Genomic DNA, 10711 nt, shown 5'->3' on the forward strand with positions numbered 1-10711 from the left:
TCGTCAAAAATCCTCAGAGGCGTAATTATCAAATTTGATGTTAGGGTCGAGCAGAAGCAACTCTCCACAATTTGGTCATCACGTCTTCAGCCTCTCCGTTCTCAAAAAACTGAGGTGCAGGCGACGTGACTGCATGCAGTATACGAGCGCTATATTTCTGACAAAAGAATTGCACTAGGGATCTTTGTTAACATTTGGGACGCGAAATGCGTCTGTAGCCAATCCAGAAAGTCAACAAAGAGCAAATCGCCCGAGGGACATCGTGAGGAAACCAAAGAAGAGGAATGAAGGTCAAAGCACGCACGCGGGACAAACTGAGTAGCAGACTTCCACGACTGAAGGAATTGATGTCTTAGATAACAAACAGAGAGCGCTTCAAGGACAGGAAGCCTGCGTAAAAACTCTCTGAGATACAGATCATCATCAGGAGAGCAATTCGGTTTCATCGGTGGGGCAGTTTGGGACTCTTCTGACGGAAGATAATTGACCCAGACTTCGAGATCGACTTTGAACTTCGGTTTTGGTGGTTGGGATGACGCGGAATTCAAGGGAGCATAAATTGGGACATTTCTCATTGACAATGACGTCATATGGGTCTCCCATCGTTCGACAGTCACCTCTCGAGATATCTGAACGACTTTTGGATTGACAGTTGGGATGTCGGTCTTGTCGCTTTTTACAAATGGAATTGCGACAGGAAGTTCTAATCGAAATGACTCGAATTCTTGAAGAATTGACGCTGCATAAGAGGATCCTTCTCGATTCCCGAATGATGCGACATCCAAGACATCTTTCAATCGAGCGGCCTGTAGAAACAGAGAGATTTTGGACAACCAGAACAATTCAAGAATAACAGAGCCACCAGGAATGAGGGAATTAGTAAACAAAGCGCAAAAATGAGTCCGAGCAACAGGAACCGACGTGCCCGCGATGTGGAATTCTCTTTTGATCTAGAATGAAGAATGTTAACTACAAGTTCTCTTTTCTCTAATTGAACGTCGCGGTCTATTTGATTGAACTGTCTCTCTACATTAAATAATTGACGTTCTTACTTGCGCTTGCCATATTAAACCAATCGCACGATCTACAAGTCGCCATTGAGCTGTTTGTAGGCGACGATGTAAGTGGATCGATTCAGACATCCAATGGGATTCTCCACCAACAGCAGCAGGAAGAAGATTTGGAAGATGAAATCCTGATGATAAATCATTTGGATTGTTTTCTTCCGCCACAAACTCTTTTTTCTCATTTCGATCTTCCATTTTAACTTTTACTTCATTCCCATCATCCCCACACTGAATGATGGAAATTGGGACAATCCTGATCTGGAGTTCTCTCCCAATCTCTATACAGTGAGACGCGTCTCCAACCCATCGAATCTGAACCTTTAGAGGGGTCTCACTCTCATCAACCATCTTCACGTCTTGACTAGCGGATGAATCATCTTCGTCTGATTTCCTCTTTGTTTTTGATCTTGTGAAATAAACGTCAGCCAATGCATTTGCTGTGGGGGGGACCGCAGGGAGTGGCGGCCACAAAGTATACGGAGCTGGAACGATTGTCCCAATTGGGACGTATGCTACACCAACATGTTGAGGTAATGTCCACCTCTGAGGTCTGTTATATCCCCAACATGAAGAGGGAATTGAAAGAAGCTCAACGCGAATCTCCGCGCGATATGGATAGTCGTCTCCTGGAGTGGACAATCATCACTCAAACTGTTGAAGCAAAAACGCACCTTTCTCATAAACGTGAGCAGCGTATGGAATTTTTTGCGTATTCCAGTAACTCTTAATGTCTTTCAATAAACTCAGAAAACGCTTTTGCTCTTTCCCTGATTTACGAATTTCATTAATTGCGGCTTCTGTTACAAAGAAAAATAATACGATATCAACGATATAAACCATCGGCCTTCCTTTGCGGAAAAAACACGGAGAGCGAGAATTCCCCATATGAATGATCTAATCAGCCAACCTGATGTTTCCAAGCATTGCTGATAGAGTTGCTGCCTTCTCGTCATCGCTATGACCGTCGCGTTCCATTCTTGTTCGGTAACAGGAAGTTTCACCGCGGGCAAGAATTGCAACTAGAGTGCAAAAAACGAATAAATCAAGCTTTACAAACAAACACATGGATTTGCTCTCACTTGTTTTTCAGTAATTGTTCCGTCTGGATTTGTTTCTGATCTTGCGAGACTGAATACATCTTTTAACTTCACAATATCCCTCAATGCTTCACCTTTTCCATATTCAGCACTTTGCCACGTTTGTTGATTTCTGAAAAGGGGGTCCATTGCCATTTGCTTTGCTCTAATACCACGATCCATAACAATAAAAAACTTTTCAACACGATGGCGAAGTAAATCAAGCTCCCCAGTAATTCCCTTGACCCTTCTCTCGGCCTGACATTGACGAGAAAATTGAGGCTTCGTAGCTCAGTTGGTTAGAGCGTGTGGCTGTTAACCACAAGGTCGCTGGTTCAATCCCAGCCGGGGCCGTTTTCTTACTTTCAGGAGAAGCGTGTTTGTTGCATCTAAACCTGCCGCTGCCTGAACGAGTACAAAGTGATTACAATATTTTCAAGTTGTTTACTTACAGTTTGAGCGTCGCTCGCCTCTTTTTCACATTCCTCTTCTCCATCTTCTTCAAGCACTGTCGGCTCGAAAAGGGGAAATCCATCTGGGAGGATCTTCAGGAGCCTCGAATTGTGCGGTAATACTGAACCATACTCCTCCAGCTGATAAGATAAGGAATGATGTGACGACTGTCCTCTACCAGACTCCTCCTCATCCTTCATCACAAGACCTGATTCCTATAGTGATGACAGGTTGAATAGGCACTTGGTGGTAAGCAGAGATGACTTCATATCTGACATCTCTGTAAATGATGTTGTAGACCGATGAGCCAATCTGATATTCGCGATTCGGTGCACTTCATCAATCAATATGCTCAACAACACCATGAGGGAAAGATTCAATGTACGGTCTTGCCGGGAAAAGGAAGAGTTTTGATAGCGTGAGTAACCGTCTGCGAGAGTTTTCCAACACATGAGTGCTTTGGAAAATATTCAATCTGACCCTCCTTATTGTGGCATCCAACGCATGAGTTCTTTCCGACTTCTTCCTGTAGAACTCGATCTTTCAAATGCGGAGAGACCATTTTTATCGAGCCACAATTACGAGCAGTTTTAGCAGATTCGACGCAAGCTTTATTTCAAAAACTCTGCGAGTGGAAAAAGGAATTTGATTTTCCGTTAGAGCCAATTTGGTAAGCATCAGAAAATGTTCGCCATGAAAAAAATTGCCATCGCACATCGACGCGAATGGCAAGGCACAAGCTACAAAATGGTTTATCATTATGCATCGCCATGAGCTCGTCTTCGTGTAGGTATTGGTGCGCATTAAATTCCATTATCACCCCAACGGTGATCGCTAAAGCAGACGCTGCACAAAGAAGATTCAAGAGAAGCAAAACTGAAGATTCTGCCGGCAATTCAAAAGAAAATAATTGCGAAAATTGTCCACAGACAGAAAATCAGAGCCAGAAAAATTGCGAAGTAGTAAACGATGAATGCTTATGGACGGAGTTAGATGTCGTCAACGATGATGTTCGTCGAAAACTGGAAATGCTACACAAGCCAGATGAGGATCAAATTTCCCCAGAAGGTACGAATGATGATTGAATGATGATATGGTCTGACACACCCATGCCTGGCAAGAGTTCACAATGATGGTTTTTTTGATAGTCGATGTGTTGATGGATAAATTGGGACTTCATGGAATCGTATCTCGATTCGAGTTAGAGAGTATGCTTCAGGTAAGTTTATCAATTTTTCGAAATCAGAAATGATGAATTCTCGCAGATTTGGGTTCACAACTGTTTCGATTTTCATGATCAACCAGAAGGCTATGCGACGTATTTCATGTCCTCTTTCTTCTCGCATTCTTGTTTACCGAATGCTGTTTGGAGACTTCAGGAAGACGATAGTTTCGCTCTGGGATCGCGACTAGATATTAAGTGAGATTTGATTGTCGACGAATGATGCGGAATAATCATTTCAGAGCTGGAGAGGAAATTACAATCTCATATCTGGATGAGCACAATTTACTAGAGCCCGCCTACATGAGGCAGCATCTTATAGAAACTACGAAGGGATTTACATGCACGTGTCCGCGATGCGTTTGTCCTGCGGACTTATCTAGAGGTTTCACGTGCACACGATGCGAAGAAGGGGTCGTTTTTCTTCATCCTGACTCCGGAACATCCCGCGATCGCGAATTACTTCAACGACAAACGTTTCCTCCTGTTTTGATTCCTGTTGACGTCACCATGGCTGACTATTGTGGACAACTGCACGATCTCATCAGTGACGATGCAGTTATGACAAACTCATCAGATGTCATCGCTCGACTGTATTCGTATCGACCATTTATATGTTCGAGTTGTGGATATAAAATAAATGAGAGTAATCTGAAGAAATTTTTGAAAAGAGAAAAGAAGGTGATGAAGTTCATCAAGTGCCTGGATTCGACTCTCAAATCAGTCGATCAAGACGAGAAAGAGGAAGAGTGTGATACAACAGAGGAAGAAGAAGAATTTGAGAAAGATACTTCGCCGAATGGAACGATGGAGTCTGAGGTGAATTTAAATTGAGTTGGATTGAGATTTGAGATTTGATGAACAGGGAGAAGAAGAGGAAGCGACGCCCGAGAGTCAGAGAGAAGCTGGAAGCGACGAACAGGACGAAGAATTAGGAAGTCCCAAATCTTCGGAATTGGAAAATAATGTCGCTGGTAGGGAATTATTGATTTTATGCGATGATGACGAATCTATTAGGAAAGCTTGTCCGTTCAAAAGGAGAAGTGATGGACGAGGCGAGAAAGATTGATGAGAAGACGAACAAACATTTTAGGCATCACTGGATTGCTTTGAGGTAATTTGTTCGTTTATCTTTGGTAGTTACAAATGCGAGCGGGAGAGGTAGCAAGATTGATGGCTGGCCCTGCATTGATGGCCCTGTATCTGCTAAATGGGAGATGATATTCCTACGCTTCGGGTATTATTTTGTTACTTTAGAATGGAAACGCATTTCAAAGAACATTTTCTTCTCATTGGCGATCTGCCCAAAGCGATTCAAAGAATGTGCAGAATGCTGTTGTTATGCCAAAAAAGTAAGAGTTTGCAGTAACAGGAGGGGGGGTCAAATTGTGATGCACACAAACTCTATTTTCTTTTGTTAGTGTTTTTTGCTGCTCAGGGTTGTTTATCTTGGATTTATGAGGAATTGGCTGATTTATATTTAGTTGTTCGATGGAATTATAAACCATTGATTCATCATTATCCAGCATTTCAATTAACGAAAGACCAAACAATGCAAATTGCGAGTGATAAAACTGTAAGCGATTCTCTACTTCTATTCTTGTTTCTGTCTGCATCACTTTGTGATGAGTCAATTTATCCCTTTAAAACTTTTTCATTGATCCTCCATTCTCTCTGTTTCTAACTCTCTCTGTTTTCAATTTCCAGGTGATCGCATTTTATTCAAGAGCGTTTATGATTCAATCCCTCCTTTTCACTGAAGACCATGAATATTCGCGTGATGTGAAACACAAACTTCGAAACGTCCAAGTGCGTGTAAAATGTTGTTCAACACAATAAATTAATTTTGATCGCAGGCTACAATTATTGCGCTTAGCAAACAGTATAATTTGAAAATCCCCCATGGAATGGTGGTTGCGTGCCATTTTTGACCTTTTTTTAGGAAATCGCCCTTTTTTGTTAAACCTACTGACCCAAAACAGGAAGCAGTAACCGGTGGGTTTTTCTTCAGGCGTATTCCCAAATGACTCATCCGTGGCATGACGTCGAAGTTCGTGACGCCCCAGAAGTATTTCCAGTAAGCTTGGTCTTGTTTGATTTCTTAAATTAAAAATCTCTGCAGGTAGTCGTTGAGATTCCCAAGGGATGTAAGGTGAAGTACGAGTTGGATAAGGCCTCTGGATTGCTTTTCGTCAAGAAAATTCTTGCATCGTCAACAATCTATCCAGCAAATTATGGATTTATTCCACAGACATTAGGAGATGATGGTGATCCTGTCGATTGCTTAGTGTTGATGCAGGAGACTGTTCAACCGAAAAGTATCGTGCGGTAGGACGGCTGGTTTTGTTCTCTTGAATGTCATTTTGTTTCTGCAGGGCGCGACCAATTGGTTTGATGAAATTTCTTACGAAGGATAATCAAGAAGACGCCAAAATTCTTTGTGTCAATGTTTCTGATCCTGCGTACAACATCTACACCCATATCAATCAGCTTTCACCCCACGTTGCTCTTGAAATGAAACGGTGAGTCAATCATGTTTGGAATTTGGAATCTCAATTTTGAATTTTTTTAGGTTTTTCGAAGACTACGAAGTTGAAGAAGGAAAACAGAGAGCGTCTAAAGGAGATGTCGAAGGACCAGACGAAGCAAAAGAGGTTGTAAATAGAGGATTAAAGACGTATATTACAACAGTTGCATCCAAGCATAAATATATAAGACTTGGAACTTTGTCGTCGTAACTTTTGAAATCTGTAGAATTGCTCTAGAATTGCTTCTGAGTGTTAGCTTTGTTAGTCTCAAAATCCCTCTGGGTTGTTTTTTCTTCATTTTTCTCAGTTTTTTTGTTTTCGATTATTTTCATTTTTCTTAACATGTTTGGCCCCTACCTATTCTTTCGGTGGAGCATCACCAAATGTGCACTCTCGGAAAATGGCAGCTCAAATCTGTGGATGTTCAATTCAGCGAATCATCGATGAAATCGCTAGGAATGAGGTTCTTCTTGGAGCATTTGCTTCCACGTTGGCAAAACAGAAACCCGCAAGTAAAGGTCAACATCGTCCATCATCAGTATTTGATTCCACGGGCAACATTCTATTTCGGTAGGCAGATGACTCTATTATCTTTATTATCTTTGTTTTCTTTATTATCGTTGTCATCGTTATCTGTATCATCTTTATTATCATCGTCATCATCGTTATTATCTTTATCATCATTTTCAGCAAATGGAAGCTCTAAAACGTCAATGTTCAACAGAACAAAAGCCTGGCAAATCGAACGTATTTTTGATCTCTACAGAAACTCAGAAAGTCCAAATGAGTTTTTATCTCAATCTGGGGCCGCAACTATGGAGCGAATCGAGATCTATTCAAGGATTATGGCGACCATCCTTAGAGGGTCAGTAGTCTACGGATTAGTAGTTGACACGGCCCGCAAATCGGGTGGTTATGTCTACAGGGCAGGTGAAGGCCCTCGCTTTCTGCTTTCGACAAAAACGTCGAACTGCGATTAATCTGAGATACTCAAACGAGTCGCTGCGTTTGTGCAGACAAGCTGTTCAAGGGAATGGAAGGCACGCTTGATTGAACTCGAGCATCGTCATTCATTTATCTTCAGATGGGGGGAACTCGAATCTGTTCCCTAAGGGTTGGGACACGAGCCGACTTCAAGATGTTCTCTGTCATCCTTTCAAAAGAGGGGTTACTTCTCACCAACTTAGACGTCCTCGACCAATTGCATAGAAATTGTTCAATAGACTGTCTTGCAATGATATTCATCGTCATCGAATGATATGAAGAGAAAAGTGCTGGAATGATCGAAAATAAAGATGTCCTCAATGCAGTAAGGAATGTCCTCAATGCAATAAGGAATGTCCTCACTGCGATAAAGAATGTCGTCACTACAATAAAGAATGTCCTCACTACAATAAATCCTCACTGCAGTAACGAATGCCTTCCGGATAGTTGGAAAAAAAGAAAGCCTCACTACCAAAAAATTACGTCGAAAAAACCAATTTTTAATTTTTTTTGCGACCAAGTGCTTCTATTGCGTCACATCCTTATCCGCTTTTGAGAAATTAACAAAAATCTGTTCCAATGTAGTTTCGCTAACGCCGTAGTCTTTGATTCCAGCCTCTTCTTTATATTTCTCCGCGAAGGTAAACACGTCAGCAATGGTCGTTGACAACTTGGGTATTTGCCACCTTTGATGAAGCCCCCACCGTTTCGAGGAGAACGCATCCTGAGATCAAAAAACAGATAAGACACTCGCCACAAGATGAAGACACTCGCCACAAGATGAAGACACTCGCCACAAGATGAAGACACTCGCCACAAGATGAAGACACTCGCCACAAGATGAAGACACTCGCCACAAGATGAAGACACTCGCCACAAGATGAAGACACTCGCCACAAGATGAAGACACTCGCCACAAGATGAAGATACCAACCTGGAAAGTGTGCCTCCATATATTCACTTGCAAATCTTTCAAGCATTTGAGCGGTTTCTTCTTCTGAATAATCCAAAGAAGATTTCCGGTCAAACTGGTTGCGAGAGGCTGGCTTGCTCAACGTCGCTTCAAACTGATATCCTTCACCAAATTTCGCTTTTAGATGGGAAGGAGATCCAAGACACACTAATCGTCCCGCTTGCATGATTCCTATTCGATCACACAAAGCCTCACACTCTTCCATCGAGTGCGTCGTCAAGATAACTGCACGCCCTGCTTGTTGTGTCTCTGAAATGAATTGCCACATTTTCCGTCTGCTCGCGGGATCCACTCCGGAAGACGGTTCATCTGTAACAACAATAGAAAAATGTGATTGAGATAAAAGACTTTAGGACGCAACCCTCGTAGCACGCATTCGAGAATTGTATCTGTACTGTTTCACCACGCACACGACAACTCTAGCCCGTACCTAGAAAAATCACTTTTGGGTTTCCAACATACGCCAAACCTAACGACAGCTTGCGACGATTTCCACCGGAATACGTTTTTGTCGGCCTATCCGCGAATTCTTTAATTCCTAATTTTTCAATTAATTGAGATGCGAATGGTTTTTAGAATGTGTTCAGGAATGAGACTGAGACGTCCATACAAATAAATATGATCTCGGCCAGTCAGCTCATCAATCAACGTATCTGCAAGATAACATGAGAAGAAGAGTCACACTGCACAATCCAAGCTGGCCATGACAATTGACCCAAGGGACATTTTGAGAACCGCCTTACCGAATTGTGGGCACGATCCAACTGCTCTGCAAGCTTCAGAAGCCCGGGTCACAACATCGAATCCAGCAATCACCGCGGAACCCCCTGTTGGACATAGACTACCGGTAAGCATCTGAATAGTCGTCGTTTTTCCTGCCCCGTTTACTCCAAGGAATCTAAAAAACAAAAGGAATACCAACAGAATGGGTAGAGTGGGATCCTACCCAAAACATTGTCCCTTGGGGATTCCAAACCAAAGGTCTCGAACAGCCACTTTGGGCTTTCTCTGCTTTTTCGTTGTTGGTTGAAATACTTTTCGCAACCCCCGGACGACGAGAAGGTCTCCCTCCCCAAGCGTTTGTTTTCCTACAGTTTCCTCAATATCATCGAAATCCTGATCATGCCTAATTCCACGTCTCTTCATTGTCCTCTCACGATCCTCCTGTTGGATAAGTCGTTGTCTTTCGTGGGGCAACGTCGTCATCCTCAAGATCGAGCAATCCCATCACTTCCGCTTCCGTCATAATAGGACTTGCGGAAACATCCGCAGAGGCGACATCCCATCGGGAACCCACCGTCATCGCTCGAGGTGATAACACGCGGGACTGGCGAAGCTGGAGCGTCGCAACCGATGGGTGGATGTCCACCCGGCTGCTGCGACGAGACAGAATTTCAGAAACGACTTCAGCTTGACGTTCGTGGTGAACGGAACTCATTCTGTTCCATCGTTCGTAGATTTGCCTTAAATGTAACTGATTGATCCATTTGTTCTCCTGAATGTCGCGAGGATCAAACGCGGACGCGGTCTCAGTTTCGGCGCATCGAAATGACATCCGTCTCCGCTTGAGAGAGATTCTTCTCCAAAATGGTTTCTTCAGTTTTTCCGGACGCGCTGGTGAATCAAAACTCGCTGGTGATTTCCAGAAGCAGAAAAAGAATTTCAGCCCGCGGGTGAAGTTGTAGAATTTCTGAGCAAAAAATTGGCCGAACAGACAAGAGATCAAGGAAGAGAACTGTTGTGAAGTAAACGATTGCTTCACTGCCCAAATAGATTGCAGGCAAGCCCACATTCTCAAGATTCCAAATGGAAGAACTCTTCTTGGAGTTGTAGTCGAATTTTGCTACATTTGACAGACCCTATAAAAGCGCATCACAGAATTACAAAATCTCATTCGTCAGACAGACTCACAGTCATGAAGGCGACAGAAGGGAAAGGCATCAAGAAAAACTGCAGGGGTAGAATCATAAAGGGGCAGCCGTAGCAGGAATGCTTCTCATTGCTGTGCACAGTAAAGGCAGCGACAAACCCAAGAACACGAGAATGGCTTGTGCAGCCACGGGGGATTTCAATGGAAAGCAAATCAAATACGCGAAAGGGCCAACGGCTGCTCCAAACAAAAAGAGGAGGCAGAGGAAAGCAGACATCGAAGCTGAAGAGACCTGAAAAAAACGATCATCTATATAGAAGTTGCGAAAAGTAGAAGAAGAAACAGGAAAAGCTGCCTCTTAAAGTGAACTGACCAAATCATCCACACCACACAACTTGAGAACGCCAAATATCGCAATGGCTGGAGGGATAAAAGTGAGAAAATCCCAAAGATATGTTGAAATCCAGTAAGTAGGAACGCTAACGCCCTGCAAATGTTGAGCAAATTTAGCGCGCGATACGCGTTCTTTGACGGTCCA

The 10711-nt window shown here is 43.0% G+C and overlaps 1 protein-coding gene and 1 non-coding gene across 2 annotated transcripts; both read left to right on the forward strand.

The window, feature by feature from the left end:
- The first annotated feature begins 2423 nt into the window (after window positions 1-2423).
- Trnan-guu (transfer RNA asparagine (anticodon GUU)) lies at window positions 2424-2497 on the forward strand. The gene has a single exon. It is a non-coding gene; the product is annotated as a tRNA-Asn (tRNA).
- Window positions 2498-5841: 3344 nt separating this feature from the next.
- On the forward strand, window positions 5842-6556 carry LOC129617423 (uncharacterized). Its single transcript, XM_055532660.1, has 4 exons — window positions 5842-5895; window positions 5941-6146; window positions 6194-6340; window positions 6391-6556. The coding sequence occupies exons 1-4, from the start codon at window positions 5842-5844 to the stop codon at window positions 6554-6556; spliced, it is 573 nt and encodes a 190-aa protein (XP_055388635.1).
- Window positions 6557-10711: the final 4155 nt, after the last annotated feature.

This window comes from Condylostylus longicornis, unplaced genomic scaffold, assembly GCF_029603195.1.
Source record: "Condylostylus longicornis isolate FDR11 unplaced genomic scaffold, ASM2960319v2 ptg000528l, whole genome shotgun sequence".
Lineage (NCBI taxonomy): Eukaryota > Metazoa > Arthropoda > Insecta > Diptera > Dolichopodidae > Condylostylus > Condylostylus longicornis.